Below are 25,474 nucleotides of genomic sequence, written 5' to 3'. Positions count from 1 at the left end.
GGAGGAATAACATCTTGTAGGAGTGAGGAAGAGCCAGTTGTGAGTGTGAGGGAAGTTCCTGAGGCAGTAGGTAAAATGAAAGGGGGTAAGGCAGCCGGGATTGATGGGATAAAGATAGAAATGTTAAAAGCAGGTGGGGATATAGTTTTGGAGTGGTTGGTGCAATTATTTAATAAATGTATGGAAGTGGGTAAGGTACCTAGGGATTGGCAGAGAGCATGCATAGTTCCTTTGTATAAAGGCAAAGGGGACAAAAGAGAGTGCAAAAATTATAGGGGGATAAGTCTGTTGAGTATACCTGGTAAAGTGTATGGTAGAGTTATTATTGAAAGAATTAAAAGTAAGACTGAAAATAGGATAGCAGATGAACAAGGAGGCTTTAGGAAAGGTAGGGGGTGTGTGGACCAGGTGTTTACAGTGAAACATATAAGTGAACAGTATTTAGATAAGGCTAAAGAGGTCTTTGTGGCATTTATGGATTTGGAAAAGGCGTATGACAAGGTGGATAGGGGGGCAATGTGGCAGATGTTGCAAGTGTATGGTGTAGGAGGTAGGTTACTGAAAGCAGTGAAGAGTTTTTACGAGGATAGTGAGGCTCAAGTTAGAGTACATAGGAAAGAGGGAAATTATTTTCCAGTAAAAGTAGGCCTTAGACAAGGATGTGTGATGTCACCGTGGTTGTTTAATATATTTATAGATGGGGTTGTAAGAGAAGTAAATGCGAGGGTCTTGACAAGAGGCGTGGAGTTAAAAGATAAAGAATCACACAAAGTAGGAGTTGTCACAGTTTCTCTTTGCTGATGACACTGTGCTCTTGGGAGATTCTGAAGAGAAGTTGCAGAGATTGGTGGATGAATTTGGTAGGGTGTGCAAAAGAAGAAATTTAAAAGTGAATACAGGAAAGAGTAAGGTTATGAGGATAACAAAAAGATTAGGTGATGAAAGATTGGATATCAGATTGGAGGGAGAGAGTATGGAGGAAGTGAATGTATTCAGATGTTTGGGAGTGGACGTGTCAGCGGATGGGTCTATGAAGGATGAGGTGAATCATAGAATTGATGAGGGGAAAAGGGTGAGTGGTGCACTTAGGAGTCTGTGGAGACAAAGAACTTTGTCCTTGGAGGCAAAGAGGGGAATGTATGAGAGTATAGTTTTACCAACACTCTTATATGGGTGTGAAGCATGGGTGATGAATGTTGCAGCGAGGAGAAGGCTGGAGGCAGTGGAGATGTCATGTCTGAGGGCAATGTGTGGTGTGAATATAATGCAGAGAATTCGTAGTTTGGAAGTTAGGAGGAGGTGCGGGATTACCAAAACTGTTGTCCAGAGGGCTGAGGAAGGGTTGTTGAGGTGGTTCGGACATGTAGAGAGAATGGAGCGAAACAGAGTGACTTCAAGAGAGTATCAGTCTGTAGTGGAAGGAAGGCGGGGTAGGGGTCGGCCTAGGAAAGGTTGGAGGGAGGGGGTAAAGGAGGTTTTGTGTGCAAGGGGCTTGGACTTCCAGCAGGCGTGCGTGAGCGTGTTTGATAGGAGTGAGTGGAGACGAATGGTTTTTAATACTTGACGTGCTGTTGGAGTGTGAGCAAAGTAACATTTATGAAGGGGTTCAAGGAAACCGGCAGGCCGGACTTGAGTCCTGGAGATGGGAAGTACAGTGCCTGCACTCTGAAGGAGGGGTGTTAATGTTGCAGTTTAAAAACTGTAGTGTAAAGCACCCTTCTGGCAAGACAGTGATGGAGTGAATGATGGTGAAAGTTTTTCTTTTTCGGGCCACCCTGCCTTGGTGGGAATCGGCCAGTGTGATAATAAAAAATAAAAAATAAATATAATAATAATTATTATATTATTATTATTAATTTAGGGGAGTGGAGCACAGATCCAGTTCCCTTGATCAAGAGCCCCTCACCAAGGAACCTCCCTTGAGGGGGAAGTTCGCATCCTGAAATTTCGTTTGTATCCGGAAGCAAAAAATTGATCAAGTGACTGTTCATATCCTGAAAAATTCGCATGGTGAGGCATTCGTAAGCTGAGGTTCCACTGTATTTTGTCCTGTCTCCAGACAAACACTCGTCGGCCACCACCACCGCCGCCACATATATAATGACATATTTTATTCATTCTAGAGTATATATCAGGTTTCTATGTTATTTATATTGTTTGTTATGTCATATTAGATGAACTGTGATAGATAAATAAGCCGTAGAGTTGATGATAGCGAAATATTCAAGGAGTATTTTGTCCTGTCTCCAGACAAACATTCATTGGCCGCCACCGCCGCCGCCACATATATAATGACATTTTATTCATTCTAGAGTATATATCAGGTTTCTATGTTATTTATATTGTTTGTTATGTCATATTACATGAACTGTGATAGATAAGTAAGCCATATAAATGATATTAGCGAAATTATTCAAGAAGTATTTTGTCCTGTCTCCAGACAAACTCTCGTCCACCGCCGACACCGCCTATACCACTACATGAATTACATATTTTATTCATTTTAAAGTATATATCAGGTTTCTATATTATATATATTGTTTATTATGTCATATTAGATGAAATGAGATAGATAAATAAGCCGAAATTATTGAAGTACAGAATTCCACTGGAACGGATTAATTGCATTTCAATTAATTTAAATGAGGAAAATTGACTCTGCAAACAAGCAAATCCAGTTGCGAGCAAGGTCGTGGAACGGATTAAATTCGTAAGTAGAGGCTCCACTGTAGTAGTACAATAATATATTATAATAATAATAATAATAATATGCACGTAATAATACATGTATAATATTGTACTATATAATAATAATTATAATAATAGACGGCTTCAAAAGATGGCAATGTTCACAAGAACAAAGTGGGAGCAGTTGTGGCCATCTCCACCTGTTACATAATGACATTTCTTATTCATTCTAGAGTATATATCAGGTTTCTATATTATTTATATTGTTTATTATGTCATATTAGATGAGTAGATAAATAGATGTGATAAATAAATAAACCGTACAGATGATATTAGCAAAATTAGTCACAGAGTATTTTGTCTGGTCTCCAGACAAACTCTTGTCTGCCGACGATACCACTACATGAATGACATATTTTATTCATTCTAGAGTATATATCAGGTTTCTGTTATTTATATTGTTTATTATGTCATATTAGATGAATTGTGATAGATAAATAAGCCGTAGAGTTGATATTAGGGAAATTATTGAAGTACAGAATTCCACTGGAATGGATTATTTGCATTTCAATTACTGATTAAAATGAGGAAAACTGACCTTGCATACGAGCAAATCCAGATGCGAGAAAGGTCACGGAACAGATTAAACTTGTGAGTGGAGGTTCCAGTGTGTATGGAATAGGTAATAAGTTACTAAATGCTGTAAAGAGCTTTTATGAAGATAGTGAGGCTCAGGTTAGGGTGTGTAGAAGAGAGGGGGATTACTTCCTGGTAAAAGTAGGTCTTAGACAGGGATGTGTAATGTCACCATGGTTGTTTAATATATTTATAGATGGGGTTGTAAAAGAAGTAAATGCTAGGGTGTTGGGGAGAGGGGTGGGATTAAATTATGGGGAATCAAATACAAAATGTGAGTTGACACAGTTACTTTTTACTGATGATACTGTGCTTATGGGAGATTCTAAAGAAGAGTTGAAAAGGCTAATGGACGAGTTTGGGAGGGTGTGTAAAGGTAGAAAGTTGAAAGTGAACATAGATAAGAGTAAGGTGATGAGGGTATCAAATGATTTAGATAAAGAAAAATTGGATATCACATTGGAGAGAGGGAGTAAGGAAGAAGTGAATGTTTTCAGATATTTGGGAATTGACGTGTCAGCGGATGGGTTTATGAAGGATGAGGTTAACCATAGAATTGATGAAGAAAAAGGTGAGTGGTGCATTGAGGTATATGTGGAGACAAAAAATGCTACCTATAGAGGCAAAGAAGGGAATGTATGAAAGTAGAGTGGTACCAACTCTCTTATATGGGTGTGAAGCTTGGGTTGTAAATGCTGCAGTGAGGAGGCAGTTGGAGACAGTGGAGATGTCCTGTCTAAGGGCAATGTGTGGTGAAAATATTATGCAGAAAATTCGGAGTGTGGAAATTAGGAGAAGGTGTGGAGTTAATAAAAGTATTAGTCAGAAGGCTGAAGAGGGGTTGTTGAGGTGGTTTGGTTATTTAGAGAGAATGAATCAAAGTAGAATGACATGGAGAGCGTATAAATCTGTAGGGGAAAGAAGGCAGGGTAGGGGTTGTCCTCGAAAAGGTTGGAGGGAGTGGATAGGGGAGGTTTTGTGGGCAAGGGGCTTGGACTTCCAGCAAGCATGCGTGAGCGTGTTAGATAGGAGTGAATGGGGATGAATGGTTTTTGGGGCCTGTCGAGCTGTTGGAGTGTCTGCAGGGTAATATTTAGTGAAGGGATTCAGGGAAACCGGTTATTATTATATAGTCGGACTTGAGTACTGGAAATGGGAAGTACAATGCCTGCACCTTAAAGGAGGGATTTGGGATAGTGGTAGTTTGGAGGGATATGTTATATATCTTTATATATGCTTCTAAACTGTTGTATCTGGGCACCTCTGCAAAAACGGTGATTATGTATGAGTGAGGTGAAAGTGTTGAATGATGATGACAGTGTTTTCTTTCTTTTTGGGTCACACTGCCTCAGTGGGAGATGGCTGACTTGTTAAAAAATTATAATAATCATAATAATTTTTATTCCTTTGCCATACAAATAATATAGTTTCAATGAATGAATACAATAGTAGGCAGAAAAGAAAGTCACTAATTATGTAATGCATTTTGGACAACTAATCATAAAGCTAACATGTTATTTAAGAACTAGACAAAGATTATCAAGTAGGATTTCTTATGCAGTTAATTACAATCATAAGTACAATAAGAAAGGTAGCTAATGACAAATGGTCAATTACAAAAGAATTACTTATTATTTACACTGATTTAATGATCTTCAGTTTTGTCGAGTGACTGAATAGAGATAGTGAAGATACAACAAGTTACTTAGATTATAATACAAATAAAATGGAACAAGATATGTTACAAATAATGTATGGGAGTTAAAAGAAGGCTGGAAGAACAGGGACAACTGGATGAAGGCTTATTTTGTTTGACATAGTGCATCGCTGTCTCAATTATGTTAAGGAGACAAAGTGCTTTTTAACAATAGCTCTGAATGAATTTTGAGATAAGGAACCTTTCAATGCTTCAGGCAGGGAGTTCCAGATGTTAGGGTAGTTTATGAACACTAAGAAATAAAACTGTTTATTGTTTGTTTTATTGTTTAATGTAAGTGATGCTGTTTGAGGTACATGGTAATGTATCTTAGAGACGATGCCTACTGTTTTGGGGATCACCTTAGTTATGTGTTGGAAGTGAGAATTAAATTTCAAGTTGCAGTCAATGGGTAGACCTAAGAATTCACCCTCAGTGTGTCTTCCAGTGGGAGAACCGATGAACATTGTTTAGTTGGATATTTGAAGCTGTTTCCAAACATAATATAGTAGGTTTTATCAGTAATAAGGGTGAATTTGCTGGTAGTCATTCTTGTAGATATTTTTAGGAGCTCATCATTAACAGTGTTGTTGAGAGAAGTTGGATTTGAGTGGGAGATGACAAAAGTTGCATCATATGTGAACTGAGGTGGCCCATGGCCCAGTAGGTAAAGCTCTCGCTTCACACACTGAGGGCCCATGATTCGATTCCCAGCAAGGGTGGAAACATTGGGCGTGTTTCCTTACACCTGTTGTCCCTGTTCACCCATCAGTAAAATGGGTACTTGGGTGTTAGTTGACTGGTGTGGGTTGCATTCTGGAACAAAATTGACCTAATTTGTCCGAAATGCTCTGCATAACATGGGGCTTTCTACATAGTAGTATGTCATTGATGTCAGCTAGGCCTGTATACCTTGTACATGTCTTGCAGAAATAGATATTATTATTGTTATTAGATGTGATAACTCAGTGAATTTACTCTCATTTCAAGGAATAAATTGCATGCAATCCTGCAGTATAGTTATGTCAGCCTACCAATTCATTTAATGACAGATTAAGAATAAAAGGGGCTTTGGGATAAAAACATGTACTGGATTTTGGTTTTTGGGTACAGTTTACCCTGGTTTTCGTCGACTTTTTCCATCAAAATATTGTCCCAGTTTTCGTTCGTCACCTTGGTTTTTGTCCGCCGTACAGAACGTGTCTGTCTGCCCGTGCCCACACAGAGCATCCCACACATGCATTCTGAGTCAGTATGGCTTTGTTTCTCATTGAGCGAACATTGCCCTGCGCATTCATACGAAACATTTCATAATAATCCAGTGTTTTTTGTGCCTGTTTAGTGAGTGTGACTGCTAAATAAGCCACCATGCGGTCAGAGAGAGTTCCGAGTGCCAGCCCTTTGATAAAGAAGGGGAGAAACATGATAGAATTCAAGAAAGAACTCGTAGCAAAGTATAAAAGTGGAATGAGTTGCAAAGTTTCGTGGAAAAATATCACTACCACCCTCTACAAAGGTAGAGGGTGGTAGTGATTGTGGTAGAGGGTAGTAGTGATGGTGATAGTGGCTGGTAGTGATGGTGGTAGAGGGTGGTAGTGGTGGTGGTAGAGGCTGGTAGTGGTTGTGATGGTAGTAGAAGGTGGTAGTGATGGTGGTAGAGGCTGGTAGTGATGGTAGTAGAGGGTGGTAGTGATGGTGGTAGAGGGTGGTAGTGATGGTGGTAGTGGGTGGTAGTGATGGTGGTAGTGGGTGGTAGTGATGGTGGTAGTGGGTGGTAGTGATGGTGGCAGAGGCTGGTAGTGATGGTGGTAGAGGGTGGTAGTGATGGCAGTAGAGGGTGGTAGTGATGGCAGTAGAGGGTGGTAGTGATGGTGGTGGTAGTAGAAGGTGGTAGTGATGGTGGTAGAGGGTGGTAGTGATGGTGGTAGTGATGGCAGTAGAGGGTGGTAATGATTGTGGTAGAGGGTGGTAGTGATGGTGGTAGAGATAACCTCTCCTTCCTCTCCCCTCCTCGCCGTCTTCCATACGCCAACAAGAGTCTTCAATGAAGGTATAAGTGATGTTAAATGTTCATTAATCCATTTCATTAGTGCTTTATATTTATTTCTCATTGTTTTCTGTATGTAAAACTATAGTTATTCTCTATAAAATGTATTTTTTGTTAATATTTTTGGCTATCTGGAACGGATTAATTAGATTTACATTATTTCTCATGGGAAATATTGCTTCAGTTTTTGTCGAATTTGGTTTTCATTAGACTCTCTGGAACGAATTAAAAATGAAAACCGAGGTTCCACTGTACATTACATATTAACCTGTAACTAGTATCTATTAACCTGTAATTTGTATCTATTAACCTGTAACTTGTACGTATTAACTTGTACAGTAACTTGTATCTATTAACCTGTAACTTGTATCTGTTGCTAACTTCCTACTAATAATGATATTCAGCTCCTTATAGAAAAATTAAAAGGCCCATAGAATGCAAAGCATAAAGGCCAATAGAATGCAAAGCATTCTATTGGCCTTTAGACCTTCAATTTATTGTATGTCCTGTGCAGTAATACTGAAATATAGATTAGTATCTGCTTTTAAAATTAATCAACTTTGTATTAACTGCTTCAAGCAGTATAACATTATTTTACTAAAATTTCCAACAAATTGTGTTGCAAAAAATCCATTAATAATTATTAAAAGTTATAAGTGTATTTTAAGGCTGCCTGAAATGCTTTGTATGGCCAGAGGCTTTCTATAAAGTTTATCAGTAATGTAACCCATTTCTGGACAAATTACTAACTATATATTTTTTTAGAAGTAAAGTTTATCATTTATTATTTACTCAGAGCTGTAAAATGTATCACAATGCATTACAGATTTATTTGAACTGATTCTGACAACTATGCTGATGTTTATGCTGCAATTGGTTATAAGTAACACAAAGTTAAAGATTATTCATTACCATATCTATACAACACAACTTTTGCACACTCAAACATACCTCATATAACTGTGCCCCTGAGTCAATGTTATTGAGTATATGTCTGTTTTCTGGATTTGAAAGTACAGACAAAACAAATGATCTTGTTTCTTTTTGTAGAGTCTCAATCTCTTGCTGTAATGCTTGATTTTTACGTAATAATTCTGCAGTCTTCAAGGTGATATCCAACAAGCCAGACTGCCTTAAAGCCTGTTGGTATTAAGGAATAGAGTAAGAAATACTGTACATACAAAAGATATATTACTGTAGTTCTGTACATAAACTAGCCTCTGATGTTAGTCAACACATCTGTAGTAATACTACTGCTACAAATTTCAGAGTGACATGGCCTTAATTACATTTTAATCAGAAACAATTTATAATACCAGTACATACCTCTGCTGTTCTCATGAACCGCCTTCGTCTCATAGCATAGGACTCCTTAATATTGGTCACAGCTTCTCCATTTGTATCTGGTAACACACGACTCTCTAAGCACACTCTTTTTGCACATTCTTCTTGCTCCGAGTCTGAACTGGAGTCTGAGGATGGGGTGTTAACAATTTTTCTTCTTTGCTGACTTCTGGAAACTTGTGGGGTAATACGTCTGTGTGGATGTGGCCTGTCTGGGCTGACCTCAGAAAACTGCCTTTTAATACCATGTTGGATGCTTGAAGACTTTGCTGATTCCTACAAAGATAGCAAAGGTATGAAGGTATTGAATTTAAGAAGCATGAAAAATGAAATGATTTCCAATGGACATGGTACTGTATTTAATAAAATATATGTTTAACATACACTTGACCTACAAAATTTAGTGCATCCTGCCTAATTTAATTGTTATAATAATACTGTACACAATTCTGATGTAATAACACACCTAGTAGATCATGATGTGTTGTGTTAAAATTAATTTATTCTATAGCTGCAAGTGAAGTACAAGATATAAATAATTTTAAGTAGCTCAAGACATTTTATTTTATATCATTTAACTGTCATTTACATAGATCTAAGTTACTGATGCCAGCAACACTTGCGTACATCTGCGCTTTAAGCACGGCCTTCTCAAATATGTATGCTGTGAATGGAAAATAGAGGCCTAGACACAAGGGAATTGGTCTCTGTGGCGAGTATGAATGATATAAACAAATCCTGCTCCACGCGTTACATGATGGGGAAAAGCAAACCTCTGACCTTATGTCTGGTTTAAAATAGTGAATTTGAGGTGTGTTCTAGGATGTTTTTCGTTGTTTTATTAGCTGTTTCTTGGTGTCAATTGATAGAATGAAAGATATACTACTGAAATGGTAATGATGTTGGTTGGTTTCGAAACCAGTAGCTTGAAATCAGGCACAAACTAACGGAAATATTCAATTTTTTTTACTATTTTCCTGAGGACGGGTAACAACCCACCCCCTTGCTTTGTTTTATGGATTTTACTAGGTCTGCTTCTGTTACCGGGATGCCCTCAACCATGACTAATCATTCCTGGTTATATTTTATTATCCGAGAAATAGTGTAAAACTTTTTTGCTATTATAATTCAAAAAGGAGGGCAAGTGTAATATAGGAGGCCTGGGGACGTGATTAATGAACAGATGAAATGTTTCTTTAGTGGCTGGAATGCCTACAGTGCATATTTGGAGTCTGTTGTCAAATTGGAATTATTTGAAATTCATGTAAGCGGCCATGTTACCGACTTCTTTGCACTTTATAGGGTAATTCTGATAACTGAATGAGAGGTTCCTTGGCTCAATCGATAGAATGGATGGCTTACTAGAGAAATAGCTAAGAATTTGGTCAAATTGATCACTGGAATAGGCTTAAAATAGAACTCAAGTGGGAGAAATCTCCGATAAGTAAATTGCGCCCAGACTGCCACTTTGTGCCTACATAATTCCCTAGGTTCAATAAGTTGTAAATCAAATTTCGTATTTTTGGTTTCATTACCTTCGGAAAAAAGAGTATCTACCATTTCAGATTTTTTTTTTAATTCCCGACAATGAGCACTTTCCAACAGTCAAGGGGTTAATATTAGTTACAAGCCATAACAACAGAAGTTATATGTGTGTGTGACAATCTGGTTGGAAATGGGGCTAGGGAACTTGTTCTGAAGCAGTTATAAATATTATTGTTTTTATTTGGAGACAGGTTAATATTGAGTTTAGGGGTATATAACAAATCCTTTATTTTCATTTCAGCAACACAGGCAACCTACATAGAGCCCGGCAAAAACAGTTATTTCTTATGCAAATTTTTGTGGGAGGAGATATTATAGAAACAAATTTTTTTTATAAGAAACAGACTGCATCAAATAAATTATTATAATGTCGAGCCAATTTGTCCGGGGGGCAAAAATAGTCTTACGTCAGCCCGACACTGGTCGCTACAAGGTCACTCTCCGTGAACCGTGAGCTTTATCATACCTCTGCTTAAAGCTATGTATGGATCCTGCCTCCACTACATCGCTTCCCAAACTATTCCACTTCCTGACTACTCTATGACTGAAGAAATACTTCCTAACATCCCTGTGATTCATCTGTGTCTTCAACTTCCAACTGTGTCCCCTTGTTGCTGTGTCCCATCTCTGGAACATTCTGTCTGTCCACCTTGTCAATTCCTCTTAGTATTTTGTATGTCGTTATCATGTCCCCCCCTATCTCTCCTGTCCTCCAGTGTTGTCAGGTCGATTTCCCTTAACCTCTCCCTTAGCTCTGGGACTAGTCTTGTTGCAAACCTTTGAACTTTCTCTAGTTTCTTTACGTGCTTGGCTAGGTGTGGGTTCCAAACTGGTGCCACATACTCCAATATGGGCCTAACGTACACGGTGTACAGGGTCCTGAACGATTCCTTATTAAGGTGTCGGAATGCTGTTCTGAGGTTTGCTAGGCGCCCATATGCTGCAGCATATGTTACAAGTTGCGTGTGCTAGCATTTCAGATCACAGTTTAAACATGGTACTTAGTGTCGGCGTGTAGCGCAAGCTACCCTGTTGTACCATTCAAAAAACGTTCAGACACTGTCAACCAGAGAAATATGACCCATCCCATTATAATATTGTGGCTTCAGTATTTCACTCATTTCTTATTTTCATCAGTGTGTGTGATGTAAATGGTTTGGACTGAAGTCTAATACAGAGAAGAATGAGGAAAGAAGCCACTGGTTGGTAAAGTTTCCTCAATAAAGATTCCCAAATGGTGAACATGTGTCTCATTCAATGTGAAATGGTTGACAATGAGCAACTTATCAATGAAGTTTTAAAACAAGAATTGGTTACTCTCAATGTTTCCAACCTCCTCAGCCCATCTCACTTTTTGTCTTTATTTGTCACCATCAGCATTTCTCCATATTTTGCCCACAGTTAAGCCTGTATCTTACCATATGTGCTAGATCAACCAGGCTGTGATGGATACATGGCCTGGCAGTCCGCCAAGAGCAGTAGCCCGGTTGATCAAGAAATCAACATAAGAGGCTTTTTCCCAACCCGTGCCAGGAGTAGGAAAAGTCTGGAAACGGATCACATATAAATCAAATTTATCTTGCCAGCCCCAGTATACCCTATCATTTCTTCGTGTTTCCTTGTTTAGGATTATTTTTATACTAGTATTTTAATAATACAAGAGGCTAGTAACTCCTGTATAAATTACTAAATGTTAAAAGAAGATGAACTTTCGTTTCTCTTCTGGGTCACTCTTCCTCGGTGGGAGACTCGTGGAATTACATGTTCATCAGTACTTGCTAAATGAGCACTCCATCATCCTGAAGGTCTGGTCTGGGACCGGGCCGTGGAGGGTGGTGACCCCTGAAATCTTAATGTAACCCTGAGAATCCCTGAATGTGGCAGAAATGTCCTAACAGGCTTACACATAAGGCGAGGGGTGGTAGTGTGCACCGTGGCGCTGAGGCTAACTTTGGTTTTATAGCCAGTCCTGCTTTAAGCTTAGAACAGAGCCACATTTGATTATCTCCGCTAACGTCACTCTCCTATATCACTCTGGGGTGTCTGAAGAGTATATTTAGGCTAATGTGCACTGAAACACACTTTAGGCTAAAAACGTGGACAAACAAATGAATTTTGAGTCGAACCACAATAAATGCAAGGTAATAAAGATTTGGTGGGATTGGTCCCAAGCGTGCACACTGATGTTACTCCACATGAAAGAACGAGATTTGGCAGATGGTGCAAAATACTTCAAATGAAAACCAGAAGCGTGAAGGGTTAGACTATGGGAGAACTCATTAAGTGTAAAAAGACCAAGACTTTTCAATGCCTTCTTCCCCCTTCCCCTTCGTGAACGAGGGAAACTAACAACTAATCTTGGGCTGTCTTCAAGAGGGAAACTGATAATTTCCTGATCTGTATTAGGAAGCACTTTTCAATTTTAGGTTGGCATATAAGTGAAACACTATATACAGCTATAAGAGTGGGTATGATTGGTCCCAGGAGAAAAAAAAATAGGTGAAAGTGGTTGATAATAGTTAAGAGGTGGAGTCAAGTGAGTACAAACTCGTGTCTTGGCACTGTCGCAAGAATGATAAAACAGAAAACTCGTTGACCTAAGTGAAAGTTTTATACTTTTACTCTTTCTGACAACTGTACACTATTATTTATATTATTAATGCTTATACAAATGCAACGAGGCTTGGTCGGTAGTGCCCTCAGCTCACACACCTGAGGGTCCGGGATTAATCCCCGGCACAAGTGAAACGCTGGGCATGTTTCCTTACTCCTGCTGCCCCTGTTCACCTTGCAGCTTACTAAGTAGGTACTTGGGCTTCGGTCATATCCTGGGGGACAAGATTAGTCTAAACTGCCCAAATTTCTCTGCATAACCAGGGTAATTCTATATAGCATGCCAAAGATGCCAGCTGGGTCTGTATAAGTCGTATCGTGTACTTGTAGAAATAATAATAATAATAATAATATTATTATTATTACTGTATTTATATATAGCACTAAATCCGGTGGGGTAATTGAATTAAGATACAATAAAAAAATAGCCAGTATTATTCATAATTAACTCAGCCTGAAAGCCTTTAAATAAGCTCCCAATATTGTTTTCCTTCCAGAAGTACACCAGTTTACAACAACTCTTAATGTGCTCACTCCATTTAACAATTATGTAGTAAGTTGTCCTCCAACCAATTAACCAGGCAAAATCCAAACTAAGCTTCCTAATCTTAAGTATGTAAGTTTATTCAGGTATACACAAATACAGTTACATAGATTGTCATACACAGCAGCATATGTGTAGAGAACCAAAAAAGTGAGTGACTTATTTCCACTGGGGTCCTTTACCCCAAATATACAGAGCCACTTTATTACGTCTAATCATCCGTAAAATGTACAATTACTGCACTATTATTGCCTTATTAATCTTAAGTTAGTCTTAAGTTTGCCCAAAATTCTCGGCACATAAAGGGGCTTTTGTCATGTACATCTAATTATACTTCTTTGTACAATCATGTATCATGCTAAAATAAAATTATTTTTATTTTTTTTTATTATCACACTGGCCGATTCCCACCAAGGCAGGGTGGCCCGAAAAAGAAAAACTTTCACCATCATTCACTCCATCAGTCTTGCCAGAAGGGTGCTTTACACTACAGTTTTTAAACTGCAACATTAACACCCCTCCTTCAGAGTGCAGGCACTACTTCCCATCTCCAGGACTCAAGTCCGGCCTGCCGGTTTCCCTGAACCCCTTCATAAATGTTACTTTGCTCACACTCCAACAGCACGTCAAGTATTAAAAACCATTTGTCTCCATTCACTCCTATCAAACACGCTCACGCATGCCTGCTGGAAGTCCAAGCCCCTAGCACACAAAACCTCCTTTACCCCCTCCCTCCAACCTTTCCTAGGCCGACCCCTACCCCGCCTTCCTTCCACTACAGACTGATACACTCTTGAAGTCACTCTGTTTCGCTCCATTCTCTCTACATGTCCGAACCACCTCAACCCTTCCTCAGCCCTCTGGACAACAGTTTTGGTAATCCCGCATCTCCTCCTAACTTCCAAACTACGAATTCTCTGCATTATATTCACTCCACACATTGCTCTCAGACATGACATCTCCACTGCCTCCAGCCTTCTCCTCGCTGCAACATTCATCACCCATGCTTCACACCCATATAAGAGCGTTGGTAAAACTATACTCTCATCCTATGGAGAGGGAGCATGGACACGGGGGTCGTCCCACAGTTACTAAAAACAACAGACATAGCCCCACTCCACAAAGGGGGCAGTAAAGCAACAGCAAAGAACTACAGACCAATAGCACTAACATCCCATATCATAAAAATCTTTGAAAGGGTCCTAAGAAGCAAGATCACCACCCATCTAGAAACCCATCAGTTACACAACCCAGGGCAACATGGGTTTAGAACAGGTCGCTCCTGTCTGTCTCAACTATTGGATCACTACGACAAGGTCCTAAATCCACTAGAAGACAAAAAGAATGCAGATGTAATATATACAGACTTTGCAAAAGCCTTCGACAAGTGTGACCATGGCGTAATAGCGCACAAAATGCGTGCTAAAGGAATAACAGGAAAAGTCGGTCGATGGATCTATAATTTCCTCACTAACAGAACACAGAGTAGTCGTCAACAGAGTAAAGTCCGAGGCAGCTACGGTGAAAAGCTCTGTTCCACAAGGCACAGTACTCGCTCCCATCTTGTTCCTCATCCTCATATCCGACATAGACAAGGATGTAAGCCACAGCACCGTGTCTTCCTTTGCAGATGACACCCGAATCTGCATGACAGTGTCTTCCATTGCAGACACTGCAAAGCTCCAGGCGGACATCAACCAAATCTTTCAGTGGGCTGCAGAAAACAATATGAAGTTCAACGATGAGAAATTTCAATTACTCAGATATGGTAAACATGAGGAAATTAAATCTTCATCAGAGTACAAAACAAATTCTGGCCACAAAATAGAGCGAAACACCAACGTCAAAGACCTGGGAGTGATCATGTCGGAGGATCTCACCTTCAAGGACCATAACATTGTATCAATCGCATCTGCTAGAAAAATGACAGAATGGATAATGAGAACCTTCAAAACTAGGGAGGCCAAGCCCATGATGACACTCTTCAGGTCACTTGTTCTATCTAGGCTGGAATATTGCTGCACACTAACAGCACCTTTCAAGGCAGGTGAAATTGCCGACCTAGAAAATGTACAGAGAACTTTCACGGCGCGCATAACGGAGATAAAACACCTCAATTATTGGGAGCGCTTGAGGTTCCTAAACCTGAATTCCCTGGAACGCAGGAGGGAGAGATACATGATTATATACACCTGGAAAATCCTAGAGGGACTAGTACCGAACTTGCACACGAAAATCACTCACTACGAAAGCAAAAGACTTGGCAGACGATGCACCATCCCCCCAATGAAAAGCAGGGGTGTCACTAGCACGTTAAGAGACCATACAATAAGTGTCAGGGGCCCGAGACTGTTCAACTGCCTCCCAGCACACATAAGGGGGATTACCAACAGACCCCTGGCAGTCTTCAAGCTGGCACTGGACAAGCACCTAAAGTCAGTTCCGGATCAGCCGGGCTGTGGCTCGTACGTTGGTTTGCGTGCAGCCAGCAGCAACAGCCTGGTTGATCAGGCTCTGATCCACCAGGAGGCCTGGTCACAGACCGGGCCGCGGGGGCGTTGACCCCCGGAACTCTCTCCAGGTAAACTCCAGGTACATTCCCCTCTTTGCCTCCAAGGACAAAGTTCTTTGTCTCCACAGACTCCTAAGTGCAACACTCACCCTTTTCCCCTCATCAATTCTATGATTCACCTCATCTTTCATAGACCCATCCGCTGACACATCCACTCCCAAATATCTGAATACATTCACCTCCTCCACACTCTCTCCCTCCAATCTGATATCCAATCTTTCATCACCTAATCTTTTTGTTATCCTCATAACCTTACTCTTTCTTGTATTCACTTTTAATTTTCTTCTTTTGCACACCCTACCAAATTCATCCACCAATCTCTGCAACTTCTCTGCAACTTATTATTATTATTATTATTATTATTATTATTATTATTATTATACGGATTATTTTAACTAAATACAAATGTTTAAAAGGACTGCTTAATAAAGCCAAGCACTAGATATATTTCAGTGGTTGCACGATCCGAGAAACGTATCTCCGTATCCCATAATCCCAGCCCCCTTCTACCTCAACCCTCGCAAGATGCGTAACAGCTGAACCTCCACACCCTCAACTGGCAGACAAGCTTGCAGCTAAACTCCACGAAGAGACCTATGAACTATAGGTCAATCCTCCCAGAGATGGAGATCAACACCTTGAAGGCCCCTCGCGGGATATGCTTTTATGCCAGTGAGGGCTAATGATCCAAGGAATCAGACTTATCTTCTCTTTCTCAGCTCAAATCTGATGATCTCCCATTCCTCCATGCGCTGATACTATGACACCGACAAGTTTAGTGTTCCTATCATTACAGAGTGCAACGGACAAGTGAAGTAATAGCAGCAGCAACAAATATAGCAAGAGGACATTCTTGAGCTTCTCTAGCGCTCGGGGTTAATGCCCAAAGCTGGAGTGTGGCTCCAAAAGGATCATGTAGTGTTTAATGTCTTTGCACCTACTGACATCGTCTGCTGCTATGCTGCTGCTGTCACACCCTTCGAGCCCAGTGTGGGAGGGTTTGTGGGAGCCCAATGTGCCTAGCTTCTCCCTCCGAGCCCCATGGGGACGGGGAATGGGGCTAGGCCTGGGGACAGCTGGTCCCAGAAGATGAGGAGATACTTGTACCTCCTCCCATGGCAGTTTTTGATCTGCGATTCCCACGACAGGGAGCCAAGGCCGGGCCACCTCTTGGAAAAGGCCCAGGCCGGGCGTTTATACAGGCGAATCTACAGCAACAACAACCTTTGGGGATTAGCGTGGACGGTTACAAAGCATGGCTTGCTTCTGCAGTGTTTTAAAAACTGAGGTTGGAGAGTTGAAGGAAGAGGTCTTGCTTCTCCAGGAGATTAGGAGGCTGAAGGTCCACCTCAATGGGTCTGGGAGAGTGTGAGGTGGCTGGAGTTGTGGGGAATGAGGCTTCTAGCAGTGAGGTGCAGTCCAGCACCTGCTACAAGTGGCGAGTGGTTCTCAGTAATGGGAGGAGAATCAGAATAAGGAAAGTTAAGAGTGAAGATCTGAAGGTAGGAAATCACTTCTCTGTTCTTCAGGATGAATGCACTTCAGTGGCCAGTGAAGGTAAGGGTACTACTGCTCCTGCTAACAGAGGTAAGCGCATTCTTGTGGTTGGCGACTCTCAGGTAAGATATACTGGCTGTGCTTTTTGTAATAGGAATAAGATGAGAGATAGTGTGTGCTTCCCTGGAGTTGGTGTTGGGGACATAGTTAACAGGCTGGATAATATCATGTCAGGTAATGGGAACAAGCCCATTATCTGTCTCAGTGCTGGTGGAAATGATATTGGGAAGGGCAGGAGAGAAGAGCTGCTAGATAAGTACAGGTCAGCTATAGATTTCATTAAGTCTAAGGGAGGGGCCCCAATCATATGTAGCATCTTCCCTAGAAGGGGAGTAGGAAATGAATGGTTGTCTAGGGCAATTGGTGTAAATTGCCGGCTAGACAGATACTGCAAGGAACTTGCAATCCCATTCATTGACAACTGGAACAACTTTTATGGCAAACATGATATGTATGCAAGGGATGGGGTACATCTCTTTGGGGCTGGTGTGGTAGCACTTGCAGACTCAATTGAGAAGGCCATTGGTGAAATGCCTATGATTTTAAACTGATAGAAGATAGAGGTATGGGTGTGTGTGGGAAACAAGCAGGTTGCAACACTAGGGTTGGAAACAGTAAATGTATAAAAGGCATTCAGCATGAAGTTATAAATAAAGACAATAGATCAGGTCAGCAAACAAAGGGGGACAGCAGAGGGCAGCAAGGGACTAGCTCCCTTAAGGTTTACTATACTAATAGCAGGAGTGTAAGAAATAAGATAGATGAGCTAAGATTAATTGCAAGTGCAGGAAACATAGATATTATTGCTATAACAGAGACCTGGCTCAATCTGAAAGATAGAGAGATGCCCTCTGAATGTCACATACAAGGCTATAAATTATTCCACACTGACAGGGTCAACAGGAAGGGTGGTGGAGTAACGATGTATGTCAGAGACAATTTAAATTGTTGTGTTAGACAAGATATAAAATTAGAAGCATCAGCCACTGAATCTGTTTGGTTACAGCTTCTCGAGGGCCGAGAAAAACTAATTTTGGGTGTGATTTACAGGGCCCCAAATCTTGATAGGGAGGGCAGTAAACTTCTATGGGACGAAATTCGTAAGGCATTTACATACGAAAATGTTGTGCTAATGGGAGATTTCAACTATAGACAGATTGACTGGAGCAATTTGACAGGAAATTTAGAGTCAGGTGACTTTCTTGATACGATCCAGGATTGTTTTTTAAAACAGTTTGTGACAGAGCCAACTAGGGGAAACAACCTCCTTGACTTGGTTCTTGCCAGTAGGGAAACACTAATTAATAATCTTGAGGTTAATGATGAGCTTGGGGAAAGTGATCACAAATCACTCAGTTTTAATATATCATGGAATTCCCCTAATAATGGCAATCAAGTCTCTGTCCCTGACTTTCGCTTGGCTGATTTTATAGGACTGAAAAATTACTTAGGTGGGCTGAACTGGAATGACCTGACTAAGGGTCAGGTAGGTGGTGATGGTTGCCGATATGACGCTTTCCAGGGCATAGTTCTAGCTGCTAAGTCAAATTATGTTCCAAATAGGGAAATCAGATTAAACAAAAATGATCCTAAATGGATGAACAATAGATTAAAATATCTGATTGGTCAAAAGAGAGGCATATATAGGCAAATCAAAAGAGGAGAGGGGCAATTAAGAAATCGATATATTCAGTTAAAGAGAAATAAAAAAGGGAATTAGAAAAGCAAAAAGAGATTATGAGGTTAAAGTTGCAAGAGAATCGAAGACTAACCCAAAAGGATTCTTTCAGGTATACAGAAGTAAGATCAGGGACAAGACAGGCCCACTCAAAAGTTCCTAGGGTCAGCTCACTGACAGTGATAAGGAAATGTGTAGAATTTTTAACACATACTTCCTCTCAGTTTTTACACAGGAGGATACCAGCGATATTCCAGAAATGATAAATTATCTAGAACAGGACGGTAATAAACTGTGCACGATTAGGGTCACAAGTGACATGGTCACTAGGCAAATAGATAAATTAAAACCTAACAAATCCCCAGGCCCTGATGAACTGTATGCAAGGGTTCTAAAGGAATGTAAAGAGGAGCTTAGCAAACCTTTGGCTAATCTTTTCAACATATCACTACAAACTGGCATGGTGCCAGATAAGTGGAAAATGGCAAATGTGATACCTATTTTCAAAACAGGTGACAGGTCCTTAGCTTCGAACTATAGACCAATAAGCCTAACCTCCATAGTGGGAAAATTTATGGAATCAATAATTGCCGAGGCAGTTCGTAGCCACCTTGAAAAGCATAAATTAATCAACGAATCTCAGCATGGTTTTACAAAGGGGCGTTCCTGCCTTACGAATTTATTAACTTTTTTCACTAAGGTATTTGAGGAGGTAGATCATGGTAATGAATATGATATTGTGTATATGGACTTCAGTAAGGCTTTTGACAGGGTCCCACATCAGAGACTATTGAGGAAAATTAAGGCATATGGAATAGGAGAAATTTTTTCCTGGATAGAGGCATGATTGACAAATAGGCAGCAGAGAGTTTGCATAAATGGGGAGAAATCAGAGTGGGGAAGCGTCACGAGCGGTGTTCCACAGGGGTCAGTGTTGGGCCCCCTGCTGTTCACAATCTACATAAACGACATAGATGGGGGCATAAAGAGCGACATCAGCAAGTTTGCCGATGATACCAAGATAGGCCGTCGAATTCATTCTGACGAGGACATTAGAGCACTCCAGGAAGATTTGAATAGACTGATGCAGTGGTCGGAGAAGTGGCAGATGTAGTTTAATATAGACAAATGCAAAGTTCTAAATGTTGGACAGGATAATAACCATGCCACATATAAACTAAATAATGTAGATCTTAATATTACGGATTGCGAAAAAGATTTAGGAGTTCTGGTTAGCAGTAATCTGAAACCAAACAACAGTGCATAAGCTAATAGAATCCTTGGCTTCATATCAAGAAGCATAAATAATAGGAGTCCTCAGGTTGTTCTTCAACTCTATACATCCTTGGTTAGGCCTCATTTAGATTATGCTGCACAATTTTGGTCACCGTATTACAGAATGGATATAAATGCTCTGGAAAATGTACAAAGGAGGATGACAAAGTTGATCCCATGTATCAGAAACCTTCCCTATGAGGATAGACTAAGGGCCCTGAATCTGCACTCTCTAGAAAGACGTAGAATTAGGGGGGATATGATTGAGGTGTATAAATGGAAGACAGGAATAAATAAAGGGGATGTAAATAGTGTGCTGAAAATATCTAGCCTAGACAGGACTCACAGCAATGGTTTTAAGTTGGAAAAATTCAGATTCAGGAAGGATATAGGAAAGTACTGGTTTGGTAATAGAGTTGTGGATGAGTGGAACAAACTCCCAAGTACAGTTATAGAGGCCAGAACGTTGTGTAGCTTTAAAAATAGGTTGGATAAATACATGAGTGGATGTGGGTGGGTGTGAGTTGGCCCTGATAGCTTGTGCTACCAGGTCGGTTGCCGTGTTCCTCCCTTAAGTCAATGTGACCTGACCTGACTAGGTTGGGTGCATTGGCTTAAGCCGGTAGGAGACTTGGACCTGCCTCGCATGGGCCAGTAGGCCTGCTGCAGTGTTCCTTCGTTCTTATGTTCTTAATATAGAAGTAACAATAATAATAGCACCTTGAAGATAACCAGTAGTTTAACTTAACACTCAAGTCTAACACCTGTAGCTTAATATCCTTAAAAGGCTCAGGAGCTTTAAATCAACACATTTAATTAGTCTAGGAACAATAAGACAAACCTTCCTCTCAGTATCGAGGATTAAAGCCAGTTAAAAAAAAATTCTCCGGTGATAACATATCACAATATCTCCATATTTAGTCAAATTTGTAAACTGGGACTTACAACCCCAACTAACATGGCAAATCTTTCTCTAAGGAAAATAAATGTATCGGCACTAAAAGGTCGAAGTCAGTTTGACGAGGCGTTCCCAATTTATCAGAGAAAAAAATACCCAGCAATTTTTGTGGTAAAACTGGCATCTATACAGTCCGATAACAAACCATACCACGGGGGAAAAAGGCCTGAGCTTGCTACCATCTGCAGTTCATAAGACTGCCATCAAGAAGCATAAATAATAGGAGTCCTCAGGTTGTTCTTCAACTCTATACATCCTTGGTTAGGCCTCATTTAGATTATGCTGCACAGTTTTGGTCACCTTATTACAGAATGGATATAAATTCTCTGGAAAATGTACAAAGGAGGATGACAAAGTTGATCCCATGTATCAGAAACCTTCCCTATGAGGATAGACTAAGGGCCCTGAATCTGCACTCTCTAGAAAGACGTAGAATTAGGGGGGATATGATTGAGGTGTATAAATGGAAGACAGGAATAAATAAAGGGGATGTAAATAGTGTGCTGAAAATATCTAGCCTAGACAGGACTCGTAGCAATGGTTTTAAGTTGGAAAAATTCAGATTCAGGAAGGATATAGGGAAGTACTGGTTTGGTAATAGAGTTGTGGATGAGTGGAACAAACTCCCAAGTACCGTTATAGAGGCCAGAACGTTGTGTAGCTTTAAAAATAGGTTGGATAAATACATGAGTGGATGTGGGTGGGTGTGAGTTAGACCTGATAGCTTGTGCTACCAGGTCGGTTGCCGTGTTCCTCCCTTAAGTCAATGTGACCTGACCTGACTAGGTTGGGTGCATTGGCTTAAGCCGGTAGGAGACTTGGACCTGCCTCGCATGGGCCAGTAGGCCTTCTGCAGTGTTCCTTCGTTCTTATGTTCTTATGTTCTTATCCCCACGAGCCCCTCTGAGGCGGGGTAGATGGCAGACCAGAGGCCTAGCTTCTCCCTACGAGCCCCGTGAGGGCGGGGAATGTGGCTAGGCCTGGGGACAGTTGGTCCCAAAGATGAGGGGGTACTTGTACCTCCTCCCATGGGAGACTTAAGTCTCGAGACACTCCCCAGATAGGGAGCCAAGGCCGGGTCACCACTACTTGGAAAAGACCCGGGCCGGGAGAATACCGGCGAAAAAAAAAAAAAAATATATACCACGGGTGGGGATAGAACCCGCGTTCAGAGGGTCTCAAAACTCCAGACCGTCGCGTTAGCCACTGGACCAGCTAGCCACAATAACATTCGTCCAACTAGGTATATTTCTACACCATAGGAAGGTTAGCATAGGCACCACTGTGACCACAAATGCAAGTTTTTACAGACGAATCTCCAGCTAGCGTAGCCGTGACGAACTCTAGCTCAAGTCCCCTCAAAGCCGTCAACATGACTCACGAAATCGTAATGACACGATTGCAAACAAACCATACCACGGATGGGAATAAAACCCGTCGCGTTAGCCACTGGACCAGCTAGCCACAATAAGATTCGTCCAACTAGGTCACAGTGGTGCCTATGCTAACCTTCCTATGGTGTAGAAATATACCTAGTTGGACGAATCTCATTGTGGCTAGCTGGTCCAGTGGCTAACGCGACGGTCTGGAGTTTTGAGACTCTGATCGCGGGTTCTATCCCCACCCATGGTATGTTTTGTTTGCAATCGTGTCATTACGATTTCGCGAGTCATGAGTCCGATAACAAACCTTCCTTTAAATAGTGCACACCCGTCAATCGAAAGAAACAATTCACACATAAACCACTTATTTGACATTCAGATGAGGCAGTCGAAGATATTTTGGAGAAAATATTTCATCCTTTAAAATTAAAATGGCAAAATGCCACCTACACACTTCTTTTAAGTATAGACTTTGTTAAGTTACTGTGTGGACACCAAGGCCCATGGTCTGTATAACAGTGACCAGAGGGCAACTGTCATGCCAATAATTACAATGAAGCTTTTCTTTATTACAATAAACCATCACTGAAAATTTGAAACTGATCTGATGAGGCGTTCTAAAGTCAAACAAAAACCTTAGAAAGAAAAAGTTGCATTAGTCATCGACAATTGAAGCCATTCAAATGAGGCATAGATAAACGAGAATCTTAGAAGGAAAAAAAATCAGTCAACCATTATCGGGTACCCCTTCGAGGGTACTTAATAATACTGGTAATTAGATAAATGATTCAGAGGACCGACTAGTTGATAAATTAAACACACGTGCAACATGGTATCTATTGTGGAAACGTTTTGCCACGTAGTGGCTTCATCAGTGCAATATAAAGAATGGTGAAGAACAAGGAGTTTGAGGCAATCAGTTCCTTAGTCTGGAGTCAATGTAATCAGTCCGTCAATCTTGATGGACTGATTACATCCTTCTGATCTTCACCATTCTTCTTTGTATTGGACTGATGAAACCACTGCGTGGCGAAACGTTTCCACAGTAAAGATTCCCAAGTGTTGTACGTGTGTCTAATATATCAATATTGGTAGTAATAATAATAATAATAAATAATACCTGTAATAATACAAATAATTTATTCAACAAAATAAGCGAAGTTAAAAAAAATGGGAACACCTACAAGATGCACATTTTTTCTATACAACCATAAGTATTCGAGTACAAAAATAGATTAATATTACACACAAGAAAACTTATTCTCACCTTCCTGGCGATGGGTTGGGTGTCACAAATGCTTGTGGCAAACATCTGGACCACATCAGGTACAGTGACACCCATCTTGGAGACCTGGGGTAGCTTGGTCATCAGGAGACACTGACGACGTCTTCACCTACACCTGACGGACGGCTGCTCTAGATGATCTCTTTGACTTGCTTAAATTTCTGACTTAACTATTTTCACGCTGGATATGTTATGCTGCGTAAGAATCCTTTAAAAAATTGCAGTGACTCTTGGTTGTTATAGGAAGATCAGACTGCAATACCTGTAGTTATTCTTCTAACTTTCATAACCAGTTTTCAGTATCAGTGCACTAATCACCAATATGTGTGTATTTCTTGATATAGTTTCACGAACACTTAATGAGCTGTAGTAGTCAAGGAATATTCACTTACAGACATCATTCCTAACACAATTAGGGTAAGTTACTAGTAGCGAAAATGCGAGATTTACTTATATCACCTGTGACTTGTACCACAACTGGCCATCAAATACTCCACCTCAGTGATAGATCTCAGCGACGCTGAGATACCAACTGACACACACACACACACACTACTGAGAGCTGCACTGGCAGCGTGAACAAGGAAAACTCTCGTACCGTTACTATTTTTTATTCACCATGTCAGGTGGCTTTCCTAGCTTGCCAAAGCTTGCTTCCTGAAAATGGTGAGATAAGCTAAAAATACGTGAGATTTTCACAGTTCAGGTACTTTTGAACACATACAATCCTAATTTAAAATAACAGCGCACATTTAAATTTACATATTATTATTATTATTATTATTATTATTATTATTATTATTATTATTATTATTATTATTATTATTATTATTATTATTATTATATTATTATTATTATTATTATTATTACACTTATGGGGAGTGCTAAACCTGTAGAGGTTATGAAGCCCCTGAGAAAATGGAAGATAATCAGGTTTGATCCATGGAAAGGGAAGCCAGGCCCATATAAATAAGATGAAATGCTCTGTACTGCCCGAATTTCCGCGGCATGATAGTGGCTTTGTTTGTACCACTCAGATTATGATATATAATCACACATTGTAACCTTTGCAAAGAAATAAATTTTTGTATTTGTAAGATTAGCATCCTAGTCATTTACAGGATTGCATAAAATAAAAAGTGCACTACCCAGATTGCTTCCAGTTTCAAGTTACACCATCACCGCGTTACTGATTTATAATAATAGTATTAATACATTCATGGGGAATAATAATAATAATAATAATAATAATAATAATAGTTTGTTGTTGCTGCTGCTGTTGTTGTTGTTGTTGTTGCTTGTTGTTGTTGCTTGTTGTTGTTGTTGTTGTTGTTGAGGGAAGTAAGAGCTGTTGGGATTTTCCTTGTAGAAAAGTAGGACAGAAAAATATTAACCAGGAAATGAACATAAAAGCGGTCATATGGCAGGAATTATTTTATTACATTACATTTGTTAAATAATCGCAACATGAATGGAGTAAGTAAAGGTAACGTGAATATCATTAAAATCACATCAAGTGTGTGGAGAGACGTCTGAGACACCTGCGTGCAGCCTTACAACCAACCAGGATCTTCCAGTGGATGGTCTACCCACGGAACACTGAAGACGATAGATGGCTGCCTTCTCTTAAAGTACTGTAGTGGGCCAAGGGGCT

General features: G+C 40.3%; 1 protein-coding gene across 2 annotated transcripts in view; it reads right to left on the bottom strand.

Annotated features, from left to right (window-relative positions):
- Positions 1 to 24,352, bottom strand: part of Cipc (Clock interacting protein circadian) — a 42,641-nt gene extending 18,289 nt beyond the window's left edge. For both annotated transcript variants that reach the window (XR_011393543.1, XM_070096936.1), the window contains exons 1-3: positions 23,803 to 24,352; positions 8,394 to 8,687; positions 8,019 to 8,207 (exon numbers count right to left, since the gene is read on the bottom strand). Coding sequence is in view for 1 of the 2 variants with exons in the window: in XM_070096936.1 (XP_069953037.1) it covers positions 8,019 to 8,207; positions 8,394 to 8,687; positions 23,803 to 23,904 (585 nt within the window). In the remaining variant the exon portion in view is untranslated. The remainder of the gene's footprint in view (positions 1 to 8,018; positions 8,208 to 8,393; positions 8,688 to 23,802) is intronic.
- Positions 24,353 to 25,474: the final 1,122 nt, after the last annotated feature.

Source organism: Cherax quadricarinatus, chromosome 4 (genome assembly GCF_038502225.1).
Source record: "Cherax quadricarinatus isolate ZL_2023a chromosome 4, ASM3850222v1, whole genome shotgun sequence".
NCBI classification, from domain to species: Eukaryota; Metazoa; Arthropoda; class Malacostraca; order Decapoda; family Parastacidae; genus Cherax; species Cherax quadricarinatus.
The sequence above is the reverse complement of the archived record's forward strand: the minus strand, read 5'-3'. Positions and strand labels throughout refer to the sequence as shown.